At 33.8% G+C, this 27,759-nt stretch overlaps 1 protein-coding gene and 1 non-coding gene across 3 annotated transcripts; both read right to left on the reverse strand.

The window, feature by feature from the left end:
* Nucleotides 1-391: 391 nt before the first annotated feature.
* On the reverse strand, nt 392-5,273 carry LOC141656502 (uncharacterized). 2 transcript variants are annotated; one of them, XM_074463413.1, is made up of 9 exons: nt 4,932-5,273; nt 3,444-3,539; nt 3,120-3,203; nt 2,785-2,945; nt 2,545-2,662; nt 1,849-1,984; nt 1,506-1,684; nt 608-865; nt 392-472 (listed from the first exon to the last, which is right to left on the reverse strand). In XM_074463413.1, the coding sequence occupies exons 1-8, from the start codon at nt 5,169-5,171 to the stop codon at nt 626-628; spliced, it is 1,254 nt and encodes a 417-aa protein (XP_074319514.1). In that variant the 5' UTR covers nt 5,172-5,273; the 3' UTR covers nt 392-472; nt 608-625. The 2 variants fall into 2 exon arrangements, with proteins under 2 accessions (XP_074319514.1, XP_074319513.1); XM_074463412.1 differs by lacking the exon at nt 392-472 and having other exon boundaries at nt 535-865.
* Nucleotides 5,274-8,179: 2,906 nt separating this feature from the next.
* On the reverse strand, nt 8,180-8,251 carry TRNAK-UUU (transfer RNA lysine (anticodon UUU)). Its single transcript has one exon. It is a non-coding gene; the product is annotated as a tRNA-Lys (tRNA).
* Between the last annotated feature and the right edge of the window lie 19,508 nt (nt 8,252-27,759).

Here is a 27,759-nt window from a genome sequence, read left to right on the forward strand (position 1 = left end):
CGAGTATCGGACCAGATTAATATTGGTCCAGTCTGGTCTGGACCATAAAAACACGTGGTCCGGACCGGACCGGACCAAATGAACCAAATATTGTTGTCGAGAAGTTCTTAACGATCAAAATAAGCAACATTATTTTCTTATTAAATTTAACTACATAATTACACATCTAATATAAAAACAAAGTAGAAAATAAAATCAATAATATTGCAATCTTAAAAATTCTTTTCTTATATAACTTCGGTCCATGGTCCGGTCCGCGGTGCATTCGGTTTGGTCCAGGACCGGACCGAAGACCAAAGTAGAGTAAATAGGTGGACCGTGAACCGGACCAAATAAAATTCGGTCCGGTCCGATCTGGTCTTTGGTTCGGACCACTGGTCTTTGGTTCCGTGTTAAGCCTCGTCGATTTTTGTACTTCGTTCAAATCCCAGTACAAAAACATGCACAAATATTAAAATCTGTTCGTCACTTGCTACACCAATGACAAAAATTACAAATAGCTAATCAATAGCTATTAACTCAATGAACAACCAGTTTAAGTATTCAAAATGAGAAACTGGATATCTCTTCAAATGATTATATTTGGCAAAAATGGAACATGACTTACATGGCTTGGCAAAAAGGATCAATCAATAGCAGGGTCCTTATTTCTCTTAAAAATTAATTCAATTTCTTGCATAAGTTCTGGTGAGAATGGTCGCGGTGATGTTAAAAAGGCATCAACATCTTCTTTAAGTTGATCAACAGACGTTGCACCAATGATGGAACTCGTTACAAATGGACGATCTCTGACAAACCCAAGAGCTAACTCAACCGGAGAGAGGCCGTGTTTCTTGCCCAGCTCTACATACTTCGTAGTCACTTCCTGAAATTAGAGACATAACATTAGTCTCCATATTTTCAAGAGGCATTGTTATTATTTTCTGACTCAAGTTGTCAAGGTTAGTCCTAGCAATCAGATTGGGCCATTTTGGATACGCGAGAGTTCGTATCAGGTTATTCGGGATTTGTTATTCAAGTCGAGTAAGATCGATATTGTCACGTCTACTCAAGCAGACTGGCAATTTCAAGGGAAAGGGTAGGGACTAAAATAACAAAGCCGGAGTACAAAAAGGTAACTGTCAATCTAAGCTATGGAAATGATTTTTTTTTTTTTTTTTTTTTTTTTTGACAGAAAGCTATGGAAATGATGTAATAACACCATTAAAGAAGAAAGATATCAAAGGCCGCGCTGTAGGCGTTTTTATCTGATTGTTCGGCCCATGTGACAAAGATAGAACCACAATGGTGGTAAAGCTCCCGTCCAATAGTTTTAAGATAGATTAACATCTTACCCGTTGATCTAAGTACTCAGATTGTCAGTAATAAATTCTCTCCGTCCTAGTCAATTTTTTACCTTTATTATTTTTGTGAGAGATTTTACAAGATGACAAATGACCAGGACAAAGGAAATGTAACTAGCGCATCTGCGCATATAAGACAAGGATATCTTTACAAGAGCTGACCTTTGCATAGGAGCTATTGTATCTCTCCATGTAACCGGGGAAAAGATTAAATCTTCCTTTCTTAGAAGCATCTGATTTAGGATCCAAGTACTTGCCAGTGAGGTTTCCACCACCGAGAGGAGAATATGCGAGCAGACCAATGTTGTAATTATTTGGATGACAAACTTCAACGAGGTCAACTGCAAAGCATTAAAAAACATTCTCAAAGATCAAGGCGAAATTATAACTTAGCAGCTAACAAAGTTCCTACTGATTTGAATTCTCAAGAAATCAAAGTCAGAGACGGGTTTGGATTCTCTGGGAACAAAATGTTGTGTAAATACACTGGATTACGTAAACTTGCCTTCAAACTTGCACCGAGTTATTAAGTTATAGCAGTTCTGGATGCTAACAATCTTTGGAAGGCCTGCAACTTTTGCAGCATGGACAAATTCCATCACTCCATACGAAGTTTCATTTGAAACACCAATGTATCTCACCTACATATGTAACGTGTAAAATGAGTGAGTTGATACAAATATGATCATGAAATAAGTATTAGTAATAGTGTCAAAAGGAAAAAAAGAGGTAGTTCCGACAAAGAAAAGTCATTTCTCGAGGAAAATAAAACACAACAGATCTTCTAGAGTCTAATCACAAAGATCCAGATAAATGCAAATTTGATGGGAAATTATGCCTTAATTTGGATCAGAGGTCAAAACCATCTTGCATAAGGTTTCTCAGCCACTCACATATCTCATAGCATAGAATCCACGCAGCCCACAGAAACTAATGGAACCGTTGTGACATTGTGAAAGCAAACATATCGAATTTACATGTTATATATTTTTGAAAAACAACATTGTTTCATTCATCTTTATCAAACCTGAGTTTCTGACAGCGTGATTCACAACTATAGCCACTTCAGAGTACAACTACAAATATATAGTCTAATCCCTCCTTTTCCTATTTTGAGACTAATTTTGGCTAAGATCTATATATTTGCCAAATAGCTGCAAGATGCATTAGCATTCCTACACTTTCTGTAAGGATGCAATACCTTTCCTTCATCAATAACTTCCTGTAAAGCCTTAAGTTGATCCTCAAATGGCACACCCGACCTCCATTTATTGAAGTCATAAGTAAATTCACCAAAAATTGCAACATACCTATCTGGCCTGAGAAAACGAAATTTTTCTTTAATCAGTAGTCCATCAAAAAGGGATGCGGAGTCATAAATGTCAGAAATTTTGAAGACGGAGAAATTTTTTTGTTAATGTAATAAAGGAGAAAATTGTACCAGTGAATTTGCAATAAATCAATATAGTCAGTGTTAAGCCGCTTAAGGCTTTTCTCCACGCTTTCCTTTATGTTGGCAGCATCAACGCGCAATACCTTTGCATTGTCGCGGATATAACCTGATCGCTCGGAATAACCACAAACTTTTGTTGCTATAATAACCTGAAAAAGGTAGATGAAAGACAACGCTCAAGTTATAGCAACTCAAATGATAGAAAAATCACAGATTCACAGAGCACAAGTTCACCATATGGAATCTGAGAGTAAATATGAGAAAACTTGAATAATTCAACGAATGACACTGGCACTCTGACAAGTGACATCCATGTCATATACCTTATCGCGGGGCTGAGTTTTCAGCCAGCTACCTATGTAAAGATCTGTTCTTCCTTGCGTCTCTTTCTTCATTGGGATGGGATACTGCAAAACCATGTTTTTCAGAGGCTTACAAGTTACAACAATTGAATAATCTTTTCAACAGCATTATTTACTATTTCCAACTTTCTGAGTAGAAAATTTCTACAGCTTATAAGTAGTAAAATCCCAAAAGTGCAAGTAAAACACGCATCCACTAAAGCATTCCGCCTATACAATGCTCAAGGACAGAATTTTTGAAAAGTATTTATGCTACTAGATGGAAAAATGAAAGGGGTAGCTTACAGCCTCTGCAGTGTCCAGAATGTTGATGCCCTGATCAAAAGAATAATTCAGAATATCATGAGCTTCTTTCTCTGTATTTTGCTCCCCAAATGTCATCTACAAAGAGGTATACAAACCTATTATTAGGCTCGGCCAAGCCGCCAAGGTATACAAGAAACCTATATGCACGTATATGAAACTCGTTAACATCCAACAACGGCTTTACTTGAACTGAGTGATACTGTCCTACCGTCAAAGCTGTACTTGCTATAGACACACAAACATGAGCAGGAATTTCAACTGGTATGAGCTCGAGTTGGCATGACTATGTTGTTTATTGTTGAACAATATCTTGATTAATCAAACAATTCGAGCAATATTACACCTATGTGGCTATGTTAAATGACTTAAATCGACCCAGCTAAAAGTGTTGGAGGTAACACGGTGTCAGATTGTTGGACATGATTGTTTTATAAAGCGGATTCATATTTTTCGTCTAAAGTACTTCTGGAGAACAATGTACCAACACAAAAATATTTCTTGCCATCCAACTTTCATACTTTCATAGTAAATCATTAGATAGATGATCAAACTAAAACACACACAAAAGTTAACCTCTTTCAAAACACAAAATCTCATTATATACGGCACATATCTATCTATAACTAAAGACGGGCCAAATACAATACCACATTCCTAATATGACAAGCAACAAGTGGGGTAGCGGGGGCCAAAAATGTCACCATTTTCAAGCTATTTGACCCGTCTTTAGCTATAGACGGATATATTCGTCTATAGCAAGACTAGCTACTTTCCAAACTAATTAAATGACCGCGAAAACATCAATCCCCTCACAAACAGTGGCAGAGGAAAGGGGCTAGCATGAGCTGTCACTGCTAAGCAATGAAAACAAGAATTGTTTAGTTAACAGCATCACTATTTTCCTAAGTTACGATACTACTCCCTCCGTCCCAATCATTTCTTTGCCTTTGACTCCTCACAAATAATAAAATAAAGCAAACAAACGATTGGGAATTTACGAGGTTAAACATAGACTGGAAATTCTAACTGGACGAACTAGTAATATTACTCCCTCCGTCCCAATCATTTATTTGTCTTTGATTAAAATACTCCTCACAAAGAATAAAAAAGAGCGAACAAACAATTGAGACAAAGGGAGTATATTACTAGTTCGTCCAGTTAGAATTTCCAGTCAATGTTTAACCTCGTAAATTCTATTACTCGACAATCAAACGTACAAATAAACAATCAACACCAATGCCACTGGAAAATATACTTATAAGAAATTAGCAAATCATAATCCGCACAACAACATAGAAATTTCACATTGTTCTAATTAAAGAGTAAAGTGCGAAAGCAAAAGATATATTACTCCATCTCAATCATTTGTTCATCTTTAATTAAAATAACCGCATGAATAATATGAAAGGTAAACAAATGATTAAGACGGAAAGAGTATTAATAAAACTGTATTAAGTGTCGCATTACAGTTCCGAGAGTAATTTCGCTGATATTTAGGTCAGAATCGCCGAGTTTCCTATACTGCAACTCGCTCCTCTCGCCGGCGCTTGCATTAACCGCCGTGATTGACGCCGGTGTCCGCCGTCGTATGTCCGCCGTGAAGGGGCGGCATGTGGATATGACGCCATTACAGGTGCGAGTGTTCCGGAAAAACGATGGTGAAGTGAAACAACCAGTAATGGCGGCGGTAGACGACGTCGTCGCCATTTTTATGGAGGAAGTCAGAAGAGTGAGCACTTTTCTTTCGAATTCTTATCTTTGTTTTCACTTCACTTTGTTAGAATCTCCCGCGTCATCGTTTTGCCACGTAGCCTAGACCTTGCAAATCGGTTATTTATTTCAATTCTTATATCCTCCATGCTCCATCCAACTCCCCACTCATCTTCTACTTTAACAATTGGTCTCCCTTGTGACGGGTTACCATTTGTGACGGATATTTTGTGAGATAAAATGGTAACAAAATAGGTTAATGAAAAAAGGGGACCACATGAATAGTGTTGCAGAGAGAGAAAAAGTGGGTATATTATGAGGTAAAATGGTATCCGTCTTCAGCTTGTGACGGATATGTCATGTCTTCAATGAGAATTTGTGCTACTTTAAAGAAAATTATCACTCATATTCAGTTTAAGAGTGTTACTTTCACCATATAACACTATTATATTCATTTTATATTTAGTGGATATGACAATATTGTTTAATGAGTACTTCCTCCATTTCATTCAATTTCATACATTTGCTTTATACACGTATATCAATACTCGTTTTCTTTTGTTCATATCTTTAGTTACATATTAGTAAAAATTATAAAAATTTGTTATTTACAATGTACTCGGTAAGACAATTAAAACAAGATCTCACATGACTATATTTTATGTTATATATTAGAAGTTGTATCGAAAATTCTCCCTACTTTTGAATAGTGTTCAAAAAGGCAAATGTATGGAATTGAATGAAATGGAGGAAGTATGTGCTTTATAGTGCGATATTCATAATATGACACTATCATATTCACTTTGAGTTTAGTGAATATGTTAATATAGTTTGATAAATATGTGTATTATGTAGTGTGATATTCATCACCTGGCCTGGTTCTATTATATTCACTTTCAGTTTAGTGAAATATGACATTTATAGTTTAGTGAAATATGACTTTATTTGTTCAAATATATTGAACAATAATCATGAACGTTTGATTTCATATCAAAACCGCATAATACAAAATAATTTAAAGGAATAAAAATAATTATGTGATATGATATGAATATGTCAATTTTGTGATGTGAATATCTGAGAAAAAAATAAAATAAATAACAAAATATATCAAATATGATCTCTATTTGTAGAGAAATAAAAATTATGAATAATGATATTTTTTATTATTTTCTAATTTATTATATTTAAGATTTATTTATTATAAGAAAAAATTACAAAAAAAGAGAGTACCATGCACCATACTCTTGGGTGCATGGTATAATTTACCTATTTAGAGTAATTACAATCGAGTTTTTTTGACATGGGTTTGTTGTTTGTAAATAAGAACTTTTAGAAAAAGTTTGTCTCATTGTAAAATAAGTTTGTCCTTAAATAAACAAAGGACTTGCTAAACCCCGTACACAAATTTACTAAATCTACACATTTTTAGACCTCATTCCAATTCTACCCCTTTCATTTCTCACCCCCAACAAACAAGACAAAACAAAAACCCTAAAAAGTAAGAAATTTCCCCCAAATCACCCTGATGGATCACCACACTCACCCCCAATGTTTGCACCACCAACCGCCCCTCAAGCCACCCACCCAACCAATCGGCGACGGAGAAGGATGAAGGTCGGTGGAGTAACGGGTATGTTGTCGGCAACAGAGAGAAAAGAAAGTAGGCGTTTGAATCAAAGACATACGTGGGTCGACCGTGCTCATGTGTCGACATAGGGCTGGAGTAGTCGACATCGTGGGAGGGTGGCCGACGACGGGTAAGGGGGACCGGGGGGCCGAGGCTGGGGAGGGAGGGAGGAGCAAGGGGTGTCGGGGCTGGATTGTGTACTCTTAATTTGTTTTTATTTTTTTATACATTTTTTTATTGTTTTTAATATAAAGGGTACTAGTGGAAAAGAAAGGAAAAATGTGTTGGACGTAATAAAATTGCGTGTAGAATTTAGCAATTATGATAAACAAACTGGTAGGGACGGCTTTGGGCATATGCAAGCGGTGCAGCCGCATAGGGCCCCCAACTTTAAGGGGCCCAATCTCATGACATAACTGTAGATGATAATAATTAATTTAGCGCATTGATAGTGCAATACTCACTGTGACTCACTGGTAAGAGGTGCGCTATATATCATGAAAAGGTCTGGTGTTCGATTTTTGGCTCAGGTTACATTTTGTTTAAATTTTCAACAAAACAAAGCTACGAGGAATCGAACCTAGGTCTTCCAGCTTTTATATAGATTATCGAACCACTATGCAACTTCATTCTTGGTGGTGATTAAAAAGGCATTTGTAGTTATATATGCAATTATTATAGAAATGAGAAATAAGCTAATTATAAAAAATTCCTTTTTTAAGGTACGTTTTTTAAATTTTTCCCAATTTTTTTTTTTTATAAAAATGCTACGGGGTCTCTCTTGAAGATTTCGCACATGGCCTCCAAAACTACAGGGACGGCCCTGCAAACTGGGTTAATAAAGTTTGTTCTTAAATGAATAAACTGGGTTTGAAAAGAAGAATCAAGTTCTTCCCAAAAAACAAGAAATTGTAGAGATAACAAATTAATTATGATCCCATTAAAAAACTTTATTCATCGCACCAAAAAGTTCTTAATTATTAATTTTGTCAAAATCTTACATGTCAAAGGAAGAACTTTATATAAACTTCTTCCATTGCACTTGCTTTTAACTCTTAGTTCGGTTTCGTATCTATAAACTTCTTCCATTTTGGTGCTATTGATACAAAAGCCCAAATAAATATAGAAGTTTCTAAAAAATAAAGTGGTGCTATTGATACAAAGCGCAAATAAATATAGAAGTTTTTGAAACAATAAAGAAACAACTAGTCTTGCTTGTGACCTCTCACAAAAAGGGAGAGGGGACAAGGTGGGGCACCCCCCATGTGCTTCCCACTTATCTCTCAATGGGTATTTTGTGAGAGAAAACGGTATCAGTCACAAGCTTGTGACGGATATCGCCCGTCTTCAATGAGATTTGTTGATAAAGAAAATACGCCGTCTGTGGGGATCGAACCCACGACCACGTGGTTAAAAGCCACGCGCTCTACCACTGAGCTAAGACGGCAACTCTGTAAGAAAACGCGCATGTTTGTTTACTATTCTTTTCGTTTCTGTTTAGCATGCATTCAGCATTATTTATAGCTTTATTTATACTGAGACCTTGGCTGAGTACGTGTCTCAGATTTTGATGATCAATAGGGCACTAGTCACACTAAGCATTCATTGACTTGCATTATCTCCAAATCCATGATGGTTAATAATTAATACTCCCTAGACCCTCCTATTCCGGATAACTGTCTTATACTCTTATTGTCCATTTTCGTCTATTCATATAATGTTCCATTGTCCCTTTTTGGTAATGGTTTTTCTTACATAATGACTATACTACCCCTTGTTACTTTTCATCTAGGTAGCACCGACACGGACACGGACACGGACACGACACGGACACGTGACACGGCATCCCATGAAATTTAGGACACGGGACACGTTATTTAAATTTAATAAAATATATATTTTGTAGTTATATATGTGTAATTTTACTTTTGAAAAAGGATTTTGATATTAAATTTAAATAAATGAAGGTAAAATTTGACGTTAAATGTAACTTATTCTCATTTTTAAAACCAAAAACCAACTTATAATCAATCTATTTCGACATCTCATTACTTGTCTAAAGAACATCATTTGCCCACCAAATTCAACCATATAACAATTCACGCCATTTACCTTAAATTCAACTTTCCGTTTGAAGGTGTGTCCAAATACCATGGGCACGGCTCAAAATACCATGCATGGACACGAGTCGGATACGTGCCCAAATAAAAGATGAAAGTTAGACACAGCTTTACAGGTGTCCGACACGTTTTGACGTGTGTCCGACGAGTGTCGTGTCCGACACGGGTGTCCGACACGGGAACACCAATTAGGAGGAGTGTCCGTGCAACCTAGCTTTTCATTAATTACAATTCAACTCACCCTTAACCAATTCTATTAGTAGTACTTTTCATTGTTCATTTCCGTCTATTCACTCACTTTCTAAATTCTTGTGTCATTTCAACATTGGGACAATTATCCGGAATATGAGGGAGTAGTAACTTTCTAAAATAATATGGAAAGCCAAATTTTAATAGGGCAAGTTGTACATATTAACATATATGCATATTACTCCTAGTTTATTACTGTGTGTATGTGAAACAGTTTTATCTATAACCTCTTAAAATGCATCAACATCTAAAATTCATTCCTTAGGAATAGTGGTAGACTATTCAAAAGCATGCCTTGCACATGACTCCTAAAATTTTCGTTAAAAAATGCCTTCTACCGTGTTCTCCTCTCCGCTCATTCTCATCTCTTCATTTTTCGTGTAAGACCTTTGCTCTCCCTTCCTCCTCTCTTCAATTGTTTACCCTTTCGATTATTCTATCTGTTTTCGATGTCCCGCCGACTCTCAAGCAACCCGGTTTGGCGATTTAGGGGTTCTTTGCTAGAGTGTTTCTATTTTCGATGATAATTTTGGGGTTGAATTTGTTGATTCGGGTCATGATTTGTTTCTGCTTGCTGTACAATAACACCCCCGATAAACCGTCAAGGGTGTATTATTGGTTGTGAACTGGTGAGTTTGGGGTTGATAATTGATTATTTGCCTAGGGTCGACATACCTCCATAAGCTTTCCGTGCTTCGACACTTTAGAAATCCAAGCAAATCATAGATGAAAACGCAAACTAATTAGCCCACGTCAAACAGGATTCGGTGAATTAAGGAAAGAAACAGAGCTTCGATAACCGAACTTGTTATGCTAAGCCTCGATATGCACAATGCTTTTTTTTGTGTGTGTTTTATTTTTTGTTTTTTACAGGTCTATTTGTATTTAAAGACTGTAGCTTATTGATTTGTCTACCCTTACTTATAACTGGTTGTGGGCTGGTACATTTGTAGTTGATGATTGGTAATTTTGCAGAGGTAAACAACTAATCGAGATTAATTGGTTAGTTTGAACTAACATACAGTGTGGCTCGCGAACTTTGTTATTTGGTTAATTTGGGTGCTCCATACTTTTGTTGGCTCCGGCTTTTAGTTAGTTGGTTAATTGTAGTTTTTCCTCTATCTACCTCTGATTATAGCATGGTTTCTTTGAGCTGCCTCATCTCGTGATTGCTCCGTGCTTTCACAGAAATTCCCAACTGTTGACGACCCCCCAACCTCTCCAGCTTTAGGGTTGTCCTACCCTTTTCCTTTATCAGGCTTGCCTGTTCTTGCTATTGCTCCCGGGCTTTGTATGTGAAAGCATCTTCTGCTTGCCCTGTACCAGTTGATATCGATTAGACTCTACAGATCAACTTTTGAACTTTGTAGGTGGCGCCCCTAGCTGTTTTAATGGTATGCTAACTACCGTTACTCTTTATAATGCTCGTATGCCTTTTATAATGTGTGCTCTAATTATCGTGTTAACTTGTAATTGTATCCACCTGATGTGAGTCTCTTGAGTTTTATGTTTTACTAAGACAACCCTATGACCTATGCTTAGTGGTTATGGTTTTGTGGGTTTGTACCAGTACGTATGGTTTTGTGATGAATCGGTCCTAATTCGTGGTGCTTCCCATATGATATTACAGACGTTCGCCTAGGATCTACGCCAAGTGATTATGGTTGTTCGTTTCTTAGGGCTGGTTTATGCTTGTTGCTTAGAGAGATAGCTGGTCTAAGCTGTGGGCAATTAATTTTATGCGACTGTTTGCTTCCCGCGGCTGGTTTATGCTTGCTCCTTAGGGAGATCGCTGGTCTAAGTTGTGGGCAATTAATTTTATGCTTATCTTAGATTAACCTTTGACCTTACATTTAACTTACTTCAGGACACTTAGGTGCTTTCACATGCCACCTCGCTAGATAGTGTCTTGCCTATAAATATTGGCGTAGTTTGCATTGGACCACCCAATCACAGCTCAACCTTCATACCCTATGTTCCCATCTTCTAATCAATAAAAAAAAAAAGGAAAGAGCACCATACATATCATAATCGACTTTACTAATGGCTACTAGATTTGCCAAGACCTACACATGTGTCATCATGCACGTGCCCATCCAAACTGTTGTGAAATATAACTAAAAGCTTAAGCTAACAAGGTAAGAAGAGAAATTACGGACCTTGTAGATTAGCGCCCACGTATGGATTTTGTGGAGGCGACTGGTTATTGTATGCCTCAGAACTGACGATGGAACGCAGTAATTAAAGTCGATTAGATATTATGTTATTAAGTTTTTAAATAAGGGGGAGGGAGAGGTTATTAGACGTAGAGAATATGTAAAATCAAAGACAACTCTTAGAGAAATAAGAGAAAGATTCGTGTTTACGAATTAAGGAATGCAAACGTTGATACATTTATTCAGTTCTTGTATTGTATTGTGTTGTTTAATTACCGAGGTTATTTAACATGATGATTTGGTAATTGAGGAGTCCAGTATGACAAAATTGACCATTTAGGAACGCTTAATAGTGGAAGTTAGTTTGGAATTTAAGTTTACGATGGATTATGTAGATCTCTACTTTAGGCAACCTTTTCATTTTGCAGTAATTTGCCTATCAATGAAAATTGATGCGGTCTTTTAAAGTACAAAGGAATCTAGGCGGAAACTGCATTCTTGTGATGTTCACCAACTATGTGGCCAGACTAAACAGAAATTTGATAGCTTTTCCAGTCATATTTATTATTGTTTGTATTGATTCCGTAGATTTAGTTTTCATGTTAAAATCTCTGCTAAAGGAATAGTTTAACCTGAGTCTAATTGACAAATATCATCAGTATTATTGTTTTTTCCCCTGCTCTCTGGCTACAGAGGCTAGAAGAAGCAATGGACATCAACAACTCTGTTCCCCAGGGATTTAGTGCACATGAAGAACTCGTAGCTTAAGAGCAACAATGGTCTCAAGATACAGTACACCAGCTGCAATTGAGGAGCCTATCGCTCAGCCCGTGAAAGTTGAATATTCAAGCTTCTTATGTATCAATGGGACAAGCGGAGGGATTCAGAGTCAGGTGAGTTTAGAAATAAGAGTTCAGAGTAGGAGCAGAAACGAAATATGGTTCATGTATCAGACTCTTTGTTGTCTTCATAGTGATTCTCATAACCAAGGTTGGAACAATCAGGCATCGGGACAACAACAACAACAACAACAACAACAACAACAACAACAACAACAACAACAACAACAACAACAACAACAACAACAACAACAACAACAACAACAACAACAACAACAACAACAACAACAACAACAACAACAACAACAACAACAACAACAACAACAACAACAACAACAACAACAACAACAACAACAACAACAACAACAACAACAACAACAACAACAACAACAACAACAACAACAACAACAACAACAACAACAACAACAACAACAACAACAACAACAACAACAACAACAACAACAACAACAACAACAACAACAACAACAACAACAACAACGCCGAAGTCAAACCCATAATACGGGACCTTAAACCTTAGACAGGCGCCGGAGGGACCTCAAATCGGCTTAGGAAAAGCTTATTAGCAGTGCATTATTTCAGGTAAAAAGTTGAAAATATTTGACACGAGACTCACCCGACAACTTAATTTGAAGGTGATGCAAGGATATCAATTAAGCAGTAGCTCGTTCGGCACTCAATGAGGGCCTTGGCCAAAGAGGATTGCTCACCTAATTAACTAACTGCCTGCTTTTAGATGCATTTCATTCTACAAGTTTCTTCTGTTGTTCCTCAAAAGTCTTGTCCGTAATTTCTAATTTCCTAACTTTGTGCTTACCTCTTGTTCAACAGGAAAGATATACCTCGTATCTGAACTATGTTTAAATTAGTGATACACATGCGTAATATTTATTGTTGATTTTCTGACAAAATTTTGTACTTTCATGATTCATGGACTAATTGCACTCTCTGATGGACCATGTCACATGCAAACAGTCCATGAACCCATTGGTGTTGTCGGGCAACAATTCCATGGAATTTTCCTATCCTCACTTTTAATGGCAACTTGTGAGAGCTAAATCTACAATGCCATGAATGAAATAGTTGGACATGTCAAACCAATGTCTTTTGTTATCACCAGAGGTAATCTACTTGTGAATCTTCTTAAAAATGCCTCTGGACTCGGGAGTCTTAATTGTGAAACTTAAAAAATTGAATTTACTAGACTAAAAAATAAAATTTACTAAACTTGTTGAACATCTTTCTCAATGAAAAGCAACGACGCTTTCCCAAGCTTATGCTAATGTCGAGGACTCCTTTTGCGCACTTTGCCCATAAATTGTTTACGAGACATATCATGTCGGGCAGCAGCGTATAAGATTAAGTCTTCTCGTATTGTTATCGGGTTCTTTAGGTTGGTTTGCCCAAAAAGAAACTGCCTATGTTTTAGTGGCGCTGTCACTCGCCTTCTATCCGACGATTATTCTCTAATAGCTGGCACTAGACAACGTATTTTCAAAAAAATCCGCCAGTTATGTAATACTCCTACTTACGCTTAACATTTCGAAAAATTGGGGCACCGCGCCCGATAGGGCGTGGTGCAACAACTAGTAGTGGAAAACAATCATTTTATATATAAAAACGTCATCTATTTTAACCAATAAAAAACCATCTCAAATTATAAAACGATCTTATTTTATAATTTGTGATATGCATAGAAATATGTAATTGTGTAATATAAACTAGTGTAGATCCCGCGCAAATGCGCGGTAAATATAAGCCTTCTAATTTTTAGTTTATTAGTTATAGATTTTAGATTTATATCTCGCGAATTTTTATAAAAAATAACTAATATTAAAATTAATCAAAAGAATTGAATAATTCCATGAATTGTGTTTTTTTATGAAAATATTTTAACTACATCAAATTTTTTTTAAAAAAAAAAATCTTTTTTCGTCACGAAGTGAATAATAGGAGATACAGTTTTTATGTATAGATTATTTTAAATGGAAAATTAGTTTAATATATGAAAATCTAATTTGTTTCCATATATAAGTTTGAGTATTTTGGAGGGAAAACTTTAGAGAAGTTGTATTCTCTTAATATATAGGAGGATTTATACTTTTAAAATTTGCACCTCATTAATATATATCAGTTCACTCCATTATATTTAGATACTAGTTTGAATGCCCGTGCGTTGCAACGGGGTAATTAACTTATTTATAATGCAAAAAAAAAAAACGTAGTTCGAATGCCCGTGCGTTGCAACGGGGTAATTAACTTAAATATAATGCAAAAAAAAAAAAAAAAAACGTTATAAGGGTTTAATGTTTACATTTTATGTCTAATAATTTGTTTACATATTATTAAAATATCTCTTTCAAAAAAAATAAAATAAAAGATTAATATTTATGAGACTTAAAAAATTTTGGGTGGATACATAAGTTCCAAATATCCCTCATATTTATAATCATAAGGATCACATCACCTTATATTAATCTTTCGATGTGGAACAATTCTACTATTTATATGTAGTATATTCATCACACCTACGTTATTTTCCAATGTGGGACAAAACATACTAAAAATTACACAATTTTACACACTAAGAAGTTTTAATATGTGCAAATTATATGAAATCTATACTCTAATGATAGCATTTTTTACCACGAAGCTAATTATATTATTTTAATAATTTTTTTAACGATCTTTTTTTGCCAAATGAAATGTAAAAGTTTGATATAAAAATTGGAAATATCACTTGAATATAATTTAGGAAATATATATATTATAATAATTAAAAGATTCTCCACTTTAATTTTTAAGTCAAAAATTATTATTTATGATACTTCCCTAAATTAATTTTTTGATGATGTGGGTTAACTCTTATTTATAATCATTATAATCACCCCACCTTATACCAATCTTTCGATGTGGGACAATTCTACTATTTATAAGTAATATATTAACCAAACTCGGATTATTTTTATAATGTGGGACAATTCTACTATTTATAAGTAATATATTCACCAAACTCGGATTATTTTTATGATGTGGAACAATTCTACTATTTATACGTAGTATATATTCATCAAACCTGCATTGTTTTTCAATGTGGGACAAATAACATACTCAGAATTACACCATCTTTTTTGCACTTAGTTCGACATCCAACCAGATCCCGAATACCAAATACGGACAATTGCTACTTATTATATCTAATAGTTATATTTAAATTTAATAATAAGATAAAGTACTCTCCATTAATATTTGTATGTTGTTTTTCTTTAAAAAAAAAATTATCATAATTGAGATACAGAAATTTTCCGTGGTACCCCTTAATTTTGTCAGATTTTCCATGTTACCCCTACTTTTAACAATGTCCTATGGTACCCTTGAGGTTCCATTTTTTTTCCCATGATACCCCTAATGTAAAGGCTGTTAAATGGATGTTAAGTTTGATGGGCTGATAATAAAATAACAATTAAAAAATAATACCCCCTTTATTATTTTATTGATACGGATATCTCTCTCTTTTAAATGAAAATTTAATTAACTATATCATTATAATATAGGAAAATTCTCATGGTAACTTTGAACTTTGATAGATTACACATGGTACCCCTAATTTTAAGTTTCTGCAAATGGTACCCCTATGTGGCTATGTTCACCTTTTTCTTTCCCAGAATACCATTTGACAACTTTCGTCATAACGCCATTACTCATATGAGGTGTGACGCCATATTTCATAATTTTTACCGACATTATTTTGCCAAATGAAATGTAAAAAATTTTATAAAAAAATTACAAACATCACTTGAATATAAAATAAGAAATACAGAGTATATATTATAATAAGAAATACAAACTCTTTTAAGAGCTCTATCTGAAAATACTTAAGAAAATCAAAAGATTTAGGGTTATGACTTCTATTTATAACCATAAGATCACCCTGACTTATGGTAATCTTCCGATGTGAGACAATTCTAATATTTATACATAGTATATTCAGCACATTTACATTACTTTTCAATGTAGGACAAATAACATACTACATACACCATTTTTTTCGCACCTACTTTGACATCAATCCGATTTAATAATGAGAAAATACAATACAATCTACACTCTAATGATAGCATTTTTCTTGTCACAATCTAATTATATAATTTTCATACGATACTTTTTTGTCAAATGAAATATAAAGTTTTTATATAAAATTATAAACATCACTTGTATATAATATAGAAAATGTATATATATATATATGGGACAATTCTATTAGTTATACATAATATATTCACCACACCCACATTATTTTTCAATGTGGGACTTATAACATACTAAAAATTACATATCTTTTATATCAAAAAATATTGGGTTAATACCTAAGTTTCAAGGATGCCTCCTATTTATATTTATATAATCACCCTACCGTATACTATTCTTTCGATGTGAGATACATAATTTAATTATTTAGACGTAATATGTTTATCATGCCTACATTATTTTTCAATGTGAAAGATAAGTACATGTCTCTTCTTAAAAAGAAAAACCACTATTGTATACATATTATTTTTCTTTGAAGGTAAAACCACTTAGCTCGATCATTAGATATAAATCTCTACATTGTACATATAACGACTCATTAACGCTCTATTACTGCATTAAGAAGACAACCATTAGTAAAATCTTTAGCTTTGTACTGTGTCAAGAGACTAACATTAAACAAACCTATAGTTTTTTATTTTTTTAATTTTTTTATTCATGTTCTTAACTCTTTCCCGGGTAGTTCTCAACGATTTTCACTTTATTTTTTATATCATATCGTAGATAATGATAGAAAATCCTAAGAGCTCTTTAAAAAAATATTTATGATACTCAAAAAATTTTGGGTGATACATAAGTTCCAAATATGCCTCCTATTTATAATCATAGGATCACATCACCTTATACTAATCTTTCGATGTGGGACAATTCTACTATTTATATGTAGTATATTCACCCGCGAAAGTGGTAATTAAGCCCCTTAACTTTGTTCAATTGTGAAATTAGGCCCCATAAGTTTCAATTGGAGCAATTTAGCCCCTTAAGTTTCACCAAAAGTGAAATTCAACCCCATTTTTAAAATTTTTACAAAAAAATTAATTAAAAATATTTTATATTAGTATTAAACAATTTATTATATACTAAAAATTACTAATTATAATTTTACGAAATTGTTCAATTTATTAATCATTGAAAAATACTTTTACATACATATTTAGTAAATTGTTTATAACTTGTATAGTATTTATACATATATCATAAATTGTCTATATACAATAAAATTCAAAAAAATAATTCTCAATATTTAATATAAATATAAAAGTTTTAAAATCATAAAAAGAAATATTTTATAATTGATAAATTGTATTAAAAGTGATTTTAATATAAGAATTTGGTGAAATTTTTAAAAATGGGGTTGAATTTCACTTATGGTGAAACTTAAGGGGTTTGATTGCTCCAATTGAAACTTATGGGGCCTAATTTCACAATTGAATAGAGTTAAGGGGCCTAATTACCACTTTCGCGTATATTCACCACACCTACGTTATTTTCCAACGTGGGACAAAACATACTAAGAATTACACAATTTTACATATTAAAAATTTTTAATATGTGCAAATAATACAAAATCTATACTCTAATGATAGCATTTTTTACCACGAAGCTAATTATATTATTTTAATAATTTTTTTAACGATACTTTTTTGTCAAGTGAAATGTAAAAGTTTGATATAAAAATTGGAAATATCACTTGAATATAATTTAGGAAATATATATATATTATAATAATTAAAATATTCTCCACTTTATTTTTTACATCAAAAATTATTATTTATGATACTTTCCTAAATTAATTTTTGATGATGTGGACGCTCTCAGATCGCTCGAAAAAACTCTCTTTTATATATATACTAGACTAGATTTAATGCCCGGGCGATGCCCGGGCCAATCTTTAATATCCTATGGTTATGATGTAATAAAGCTTTAAGGTTCTGTTCTTTTGCACTTATTTTTGCTGAACTGGACATATAGAATCTGAACTGAACTTATAGAAACTTAACTTTTCTAAATTGAACTTATATGAGCTAAACCGAACTTATATGAGTTTAACTTATAGAACTTTTTTTTGTAACCGAACTTATATGAGTTGAACCAAACTTATAATAGACACTTAACTTTTCGGAACTGAAATTATAGGAGCTTAACTTTTCTCAACTGAACTTGTAATAGCTGAACTGGACTTAAAGAGAGTAACTTTAAATCCAAAAGAACATGGCCTAACTACTAAAATTTTGCAACTAATTTAAATCCAACTCTGACTGCAAGTGACTAAATTAGATGACATAAGCTAAACTAACACAGGATCCATATTCTTATTTATAGTGTTCAATCATGTATAATGTAGTAATTGAAAGATGTCAAAGTGTGATCCAAAATTGTGCTACTTCGTGTTGTCGTTCTACTCGTAAAGAAACTGACATCCGGTTTGTATATTTTATAATTATATACTTTCTTTAAAATCAACTTTACAAAATTTACTCTTGATATGCACAGAAAATATAGACCAATTAATTTATATGAAGGTAATTATTGTGTTTTTCAAACTTAATTAAGAAACTTATGTCCTACTCAAGCAAGCTAATCATTTTTTGTACTTAGAATAGTGCATGACCCATATTAAATAGATAGTTCACTTCTAATTACTCCTAAGTCCAAATTGAATTTATTTATCTCTAAGTGTGTATATATCGGTTGTGCCCTTCTCTCGATCGCTTTTAATAAACTAATCTATTAGGTATGACAACATAACAAAAAACATGATAGCATTGTAAAATTAATTCACATAAGGGATGGTAATTTGTATGAAATATTGTACAAAATAGAACTCCATATATGTCAAGATTGTTAACTTATTCTCCTATTACGATGGTGGTTACGATGTTAGTGATCTTGTAGTCATAATATAAGGTTTATAGGATTACTATTTAATAACACTTCCTTTGATTTAATAATACTTCCTTTGTACCAATTATGCCTTTTTTATTCTTTTTTAGGGATATTTTTATTAAAGGCAAACAAATGATTGAAATGAAAGGGGTAACTCAAATAATCGTCTGTAGATGTTTGGGTCTTGATTAGTCATAATATAAGGTTATAAGTTGTTCAAGGGAAACTCACGTACTTCTCTTATAGTAATAGCTATTACGGACATACGAGGGTGTGGTAAAACAAAGCATTATCGTAGTATTCGGTAAGGCTATGATATACTCCGTATCTCATTAGTATGATAAAGATTTCCGCGAGTTTTTTGGTTTCCTATGCGAATACCAATTTACTACTCGATGTAAGACTCCGCATCATTTTACTGAATCATATTTACCCGGCCAACACAAACAATATAAGAATCCTATCATGGTAAGCCGGTAATTATAGAATTATGAATGGTGTTATGTTTCTATACCAACTTTTACGACAGTTTGTATCCGAATGCTATTTAAGCTGACCAGTTATAAGTTACCCTCAACTAAAACATATAAAGTAGCTTCTCTACAAATTAACATTATCACAAAATTTACGATAAAGTCATATCTTTGTATAATTATGTTACACCTGAAAAGAAACTTAAATTCTTATGTCATTGGTATTACTCCGTATGATTATCAGAAAATATTTTTTTTAAAGAGTTCATAAAAGGTTGAGCTTAGTATTCTAACTATGAATTTAAAAAAGTGATAATATTAAATTTTAAAAAACAATTAATGAAAATTGCCTAAATTTGTACTATGATTACACCTAAGGTCCGTCATGTACAATATGTATAGATAGTTCTTAAAATAAATAAATTTGAGAACATAAACCACAGTTCTTACGAATTTAGAGGAAGAAGGAAAAATAAAGTAGATTCCTACGAATTTTCAAATTGCTTTTATTTGAAGAATTATTTTATAAATGAGAAACAATATCTTTACAACACTTAATATTCGATACATATGAATATATCTTAGCATGGTAGTAAACTTACGACGAATTCATACAAAATACAATAATAATTAACTTCTAAATGAAGAGGTCCTAATTTAGCAACTAAAACCGAAAGTTTGTAGACGCTAAGTACTCCGACTCGTAGCAAGTTGGAATCACCATTATCATTCTAATGCACGCGTGTATTGGCCATTTGGTGGTTTCTCCTGCAACATATGAAGTATAAATGAATATTTGTATACTTATATATGATCCCAAGCTAAATTAGTATTAACATTAAAATATCATGGATAACCTAAAATCTATTATTTTCTTTGAATACAAAATCCTTCTAATGCTATGTAATTTTTGTATAAACTTGAACAAAAAAATTTTGTGGATGAATAGATGTTAGTTTTTCAACAACAACAACGTACCCGAGTCGCAGCCGACACCTCATATACATCATCCAATAATATTTGACATTGCACTGCAAGGAGAAAAAAAACGTAATTAGATAAGAACAAACACCTTTATTACTATGAACACATTGTAAACATAAAAACTACAATTCAAAAAGAGTGCAATAATAATAGTAATTTAATGATAAATAGGAGTATTACAAAAGAAATCAATATGACTAACAAATTATGGATTCATTGTTTTTATAGTGCTCCATACCATCATTAGAATTAAGTTAGGACTCTTATACGTTTGAGTAATTGTTTATCAAATAAACTTATATGCTTAGAAAATCTCCACTACTGATCAAGTTCATATATAATATTCAATTCTATCTTTTTTTATTTATTTTATATAGGAGTAATTTGGAAAAGGTGGACTCTCTGTAATCGCTCGAAAAAAAGCTTCCTTTAATAATATAGATAGATATATAGATGAAACAAAAAACTGAAATGGAAAACTAATAAAATTTTTATTTAAGTTGTGAATTTTTTTTAGTGAATGTTTTTTGTCACGAAGCTAATAGTAAGCATGTGTCAAGTTATTCTCTACAGTAATAATTATTGCATTACTGAAAAATTTAACAACTTATACTTTATAATTTAATGTCAATTTTATTTTATTTTAATAAAAAAATTATAATTATGAATTTATTTTAAAAATTAGAGTTTATTTATAAGAATATATTCATTGAAAAGGTAATAATGTAATGAAAGAAAATTTTATTTATTACCTTATTTAGCTAGATGCTTTTTGGAGGGAAAACTAAGAGAAATTTTTATTCTCTTAGTAGTAGGGGGATGTTTTACACTTTTACCTACAAAATCATTTCTTTCGTAGTACATCTACCTGACTAGATACTTGAAAATATCAATGAGTTTGCCTAACAATCCGTATTTTTTGAAGATTTGTAATTTCAAACGGTATAAAAAAGGGACCTATTGTAGTTGGGAATGAGGTGTAAAAGCATGTTAGATTGCTAGAGGGGATCTATCGATCAAAGGAATACCGTGAACTTTGCCTTTTACAAATTTGATGTATAAAGGAAATTAGGCTAAGACATGTTCATGATCAACAAGGTGGAAAGACATGTGATGTGCTTACCTTTCTTTTTAAAGTTTGTTGAACGTGACAAACGACAATGGTTGTATACATAGATAGAGAATTAGAGATAGTAACCTATTGATGTTACATGATTTCAAGTTACTACAAATTAAATGAAGCATTTCTCCTACAATGCAATGAAATGATTTCTTACCTAATATATCCTTTCTATATTTTGATATCAATGAAACAACAAAATGGAATATCGATAGAGTACGTTGTCAATTTATGTCGATTATAGTGTGTTTGTTTGTCGGACAAAAGTAATTTAGTTAAACATGATTAAAATTAGAGGTAATATTGATAATTTAATCATTTAGCGTATTAAATTTAGAAAGAGTATAATTAATTTGAAATATATTTTAAAGGAAAAGAGGATAATAAAAGTAGAATTGGGGGAATAATAATGTCTGTTCTTTTCGGCTTAATTTAAGCTCTAATTCAACTCACTTCAGTTTAATTCAGTTCACTTTAGTTCAGCTTATCTTATTTTAGTTCTATTTATCTCAACAAATTTCAATTCAGTTCAGCTTAATTCAGTTTAGTTCAATTCCATTCAACCAATAAAACGGGTTTTAAAAAGGTGAAGGACTTTCCTTTGATACGAAGTATAATCTAGTTAGGGCCCTAGACTCTCGAGAATCAACATATGGTTCACCGAAAGTGAATGGTACTAGACAAGATGTGGGGTTCTCTTCAACATCCGCGTTCAGTCTTTCCGTTTAGTTTTAGGCATCCACTATGCAATTCCACATCAACGCATTCCCTATTAGTACAAGTCATTGCAATTTATATCAAGCAATTGAAAAGTTAATCAGCTAGTTTTAATCAATAAATGAGTAAGAGACTACATAGAAAAATAAAATTAAAATAATAACGTAGATTTAATTAAATATGGTTGTTTGTCAAATACACAGATGATATATAAGTTTACTACAGTATATGATATGAAGTACTCCGTAGTATTTATGAAATGAGTTTAAACTTAGTCGATCAAGTATTACACAGAAAATAAGATAATTTTGTAAATTAACCAATTACGTTTATGTATTTTCTAGAAATTATAGTACGTTATTAGGTGATACTGAGTATTAAGTACAGTATCTACGCCAACATGGAATATAATGCTAATAACAAGTGTATAATGTCATATTGTCATATATTATATGCATATATATATGTAGCATTATGGAGTTTTAGAGTAATAATACCGAGTTCAACACCATCTAATAACGCAAAAAAAATATCCCAAACTTTTCTTGATTTAATTTGGATTCCATAAACTTTAGGAAAAAGATAAGTAGCCCAACATCTTTAGTAAACCCCAGCCTAGCAAAAGCAATATGTACCAAAACTTAGGCACAAAGGCATCTCATATACCTACCTACAATCCCTTATATTTTTCAAAATTCTTTCAAAACTAGACATATTTTTCAAAAATCTTTCAAAACTAGACAAAGTATATAACAAGCCACCCATAATTACATCACCAACAATCATCTCATAATCTCATACACAAAAACCAAACCCAAACCCATTTGATGTCTTGCTTGTTCATACAAAAGAAGTTGAAGCAACTACCTTCCTCTTCCAAGAAGGCTTGGAAGTCCTTCACCTCCTCTATCACAAAATCCGCCTGCCGCCTCCTTAACCAGCATCGCCGTCCATATAAAGGACGGCGGCCAGCAAGTGGGGCGGCAGGCCGTATTTCTTATAGGGATTTCCAATATCACCCTCCACCAACTGTCTATGTGGATAAACTCTATAATAGTAATAATAATAGTAATAATGTGAATACTTCGTCGAGTAGTACTGGTGGTGGTAGTGGTGGTAAAGGAAATGGGTCAAATAGTAAAACGAGTCATGTAAATTGGAAAGAGTATGCTTCAAAGTTACCTCCAATAAGAGGAGTTGATGAAAAGGCGGATGAATTTATATCAAAGTTTCGTCAACAAATGCAACTTCAACGTGAACAATCTCTAATTGAATTTCAAGAAATATTAGCTCGAAGTGTGTGACACTATGATTACATGTTTGGTATGTTAAAGTCGTATGTAAGACGGTTTTACAATAAGATGGTGTGAAGATTGAAGTTTCACGGTGTGGATTTTTATTTTTAAGTCTGAATTTTTAATCAGCTAAAATTTAAGAGGTCCGTCCTTTTCATTTTGTTTAAGGGGAGGGTGTCAATTCATTATTTTTTGAATGACTTTGATTGCTACGAGTGGGAGGTTGAGTTGTAACTAGTAAAGTTGTAATATTTGTATATAGAGATTGTTATTCGATTATAAGAGTGATTAAAACAAGTATTTGTAAAAAAAAAAAAAAAATTAAGTGAAGTACTTTTATTGATTAAGTTTAATATTTTATTTATTTTATATTTTATATATAGAAATGTTGTCAGTTAAGAAGACGGGTCATTATTTATAGGGGGTGTTGTACTAGGTTGCACCAAAACGGACACGGACACGGCATCCCATGAAATTTAGGACACGGGACACGTTATTTAAATTTAATAAAATATATATTTTGTAGTTATATATGTGTGATTTTATTTTTGAAAAAGTACTTGATATTAAATTTAAATAAATGAAGGTAAAATTTGACGTTAAATATAACTTAATCTCATTTCTAAAACCAAAAACTAACTTATAATCAATCTATTTCGACATCTCATTACTTGTCTAAAGAACATCATCTGCCCACCAAATTCAACCATATAACAATTCACGCCATTTACCTTAAATTCAACTTTCCGTTTGAAGGTGTGTCCAAATACCATGGACACGCGTCGGACACGTGCCCAAATAAAAGATGAAAGTTAGACACGGCCTTACAGGTGTCCGACACGTTTTGACGTGTGTCCGACGAGTGTCGTGTCCGACACGGGAACACCGATTATGAGGAGTGTCCGTGCAACCTAGGTGTTGTATGCTATTTTATGCATTCAAGAAATAATAAAAACACAAAAAAATGACCAAGGTTTGATCAAAACTCAGATTTGAGACGATATTTCAAGTCTTCATTATCGATTGAAGAAGGTCCTTCCATCAATTAACAAATATTAAGTTTGATGATTATTGAATGACTCGAAGGGGGGAAGGACTCTATAATGATGGTAGTTGACAGGTTTAACAAGATGACTCATTTCATAGACTGTAAGAAACCCGAGGATGCAGCTAATGTGGCTGAGCTATATCTCAAAGAAATTGCGAATGCATGTAACATGAAGTTCCAAATACTATTGTGTCCGTCCGGGACACGAAATCTATGAGTTATTTCTAGAAGACTCTGTGGAGACTGTTGATGAACACAAGGCTCTTGGTCAGTACATATCATCATCCTCAAACAGATGGACAAACAAAGGTCACTAATAAGCCTTTGGGAAGAATTAAAAAGTGTATTATCAGCAAGTTTTAAAAGACTGGAATTTGAAACTGGCACATCCTGAATTTGCATTCATGTAACACCCCCTCATACCAAGGTACCTTACCAGGACTACCCCAGCATGAAAGGTTGTTACCATCTCGGTTGCCCGAGGTTAGTATATATCAAAAGCAACAGTCCAAACACATATATTAATGTACGGTAATTATAAAGGTTACATAGTCTCCAAGATCTAATAAACGAATTATCCAAATGGCAACAACTATCAAAACAATAACTAAAGCTCGTGATGGTGTCATCTAATCCAGCGTGGTGACTCTCCCATGATCGCCCCCAAGCTCAATAAATGTATCACTGTCACAATCGCTCACCATCCCCGAATGGATCACCGCAGGTTTTACAAAACAACAACACGGGTCGGTGACTACTCAATCAATATAAGACAACAACATTACCACTAGCTGATCATCGATCTCACGCGACAAGAACCGACTACACACCGAAGTGTGTAGCCCCGCGATTACCCATCGCAAGGTAATCCTCGCCGCGATGGGTGACCGCACCCATCCCCACCTAGTCCGGCTCATCAACGAGCGACTAACAATCCCCGTCCCTTAATGTGCACATCCCCTCCCATGGCGGGTTCCACGGAGGGCGAACTAGGGTGTGAAGCCACTCCCGCAAGTGACTCCACCACAATCACACAAACCACAAAGATCACAAATTGTCACAACACAATCACCTCACCACCGTCACCACAACACCCATACTCCGATGATCAGCAGATAACAACAATTACAATACAATAGTAATCTCAATCAATTAACAAAGATCGAGTAGGGGGAAACCCTACCTTTTCGCAACCCGCTATGCTGTAATCGACCATACAAATGCATAACAAATATCACGTCGTCACCTACAACAATAATCACATACTACAATTACACATTGCACAATCCCATTTTCCCCAATTCCATATATACAGTAACCCCAAAAAAAATACAAATGACAAGGGAATGAAACTTATCAACAGTAGAATAAGAGACTACACGCAAGGATCACGACGATTTGCACACACAACGAGATATGAGGATGATTAGGGAGTGATTAGGGAGAGATCGTAGAATGATAAAGCTTTCCAATGATATTAGAAACTGACGCGGAAATATAAAATACCCTAAACATTCCCTAATCAAACCGTCGAAATAACACTCCGCCAAACCGGACACTCGGTCGAGTAAGTGTGTACTCGGCCGAGTGTCCCATACTCGGTCGAGTGTTAACTATACTCGGCCGAGTGTTCCTCGCAGAACAAAACAACACACAACCTCAAAGACTACTCGGCCGAGTAGGCGCTACTCGGTCGAGTAGTCACCAAGGAAAATCCGTAGTGTTACAATCTTCCCCCCTTAAAAAGAACTTCGTCCCGAAGTTCACACTCTACTATAAAACAAAGCACAACACTACGCCACAAGACTATACCAACCACATATAACAACACCAAGGAACTACACAAGTCACCACAAAATCATTACCCCGACTCAAAGCAAAACAACAAACAAAACAAAACACGACCGCGAAGTTCCAATCCAACCTATAAAACATGGACACTTAACACCAACTCCACAAACTACTCTTCCTTCCACAACATGGCTCACGATATCGTCTCAACTATAGCATAGGCTCTCAATACTGACTCCATAACATTACCCAATAACCACAATATAATGTTGCCAACCTTGTATCACTTCCATAACACTCAATAGCACTCAACCACAAAAGAAGATCAATCATCAAAACGGAATGTTACATTCTATCATCCTTAAAACGAACTTCGTCCTCGAAGTTTACTCAAACACATAAACGTCATCTTCCAACTGTCAAAACTATTGGACTCATAATCATTGTCATTCAACTATCACACTGTTGAAATATTCTCTCATTGCTAAACATTGAACTACTACAAGCACGGTCATGACCTTTAATCAAAACAAATATCCGACCTTTATGCTACACCAACACTCTACTTCCAATTATACTACCATATGTACAATCATCAAAATCTCTTTTATCCTTTATTGCATCCTACTCCTCTTAAGATAAATGTTACGTCCCCGTAACTCGCTAATACTAAATCCTAGCTGTATTTTCTCATTATCCCCATCACCACCGCGTGTCAAAGATAACCACTTATAATCTGAACCGTCGCCATGCATATATCTTAGGCTCTCTTACTTAAACAACTCTCATCCTTCAATTTCAAAATCTTTAACTTAACCCAAAACTTCAAATCTTCCACATTACCGCAACATGACACACCTCTCTATATAAACTATATAAAACTCATATCACCAAAAGCATAACTCACATTCCACACTTGTTACGTACACTCATACTAGATCCTCAAGTTCTTTTCTTTCATTACTGCAAAACTCATACATAACTTAACATGACACCAATTCCCAATATCCTGCACTCACTATCTCAACAAAAGATTATGAACCGCCTGCCGTTTTCAGATCATTATAACACATATTCCACGAATCACTTGTCATGACTATGACTACCGATATCTCATCCTGAAACAAGGTCAAAATTATCAGAACAACTTCTCACAATCGTATACTATCA

The sequence above is a fragment of the Silene latifolia genome, chromosome 5 (genome assembly GCF_048544455.1).
Source record: "Silene latifolia isolate original U9 population chromosome 5, ASM4854445v1, whole genome shotgun sequence".
Lineage (NCBI taxonomy): Eukaryota > Viridiplantae > Streptophyta > Magnoliopsida > Caryophyllales > Caryophyllaceae > Silene > Silene latifolia.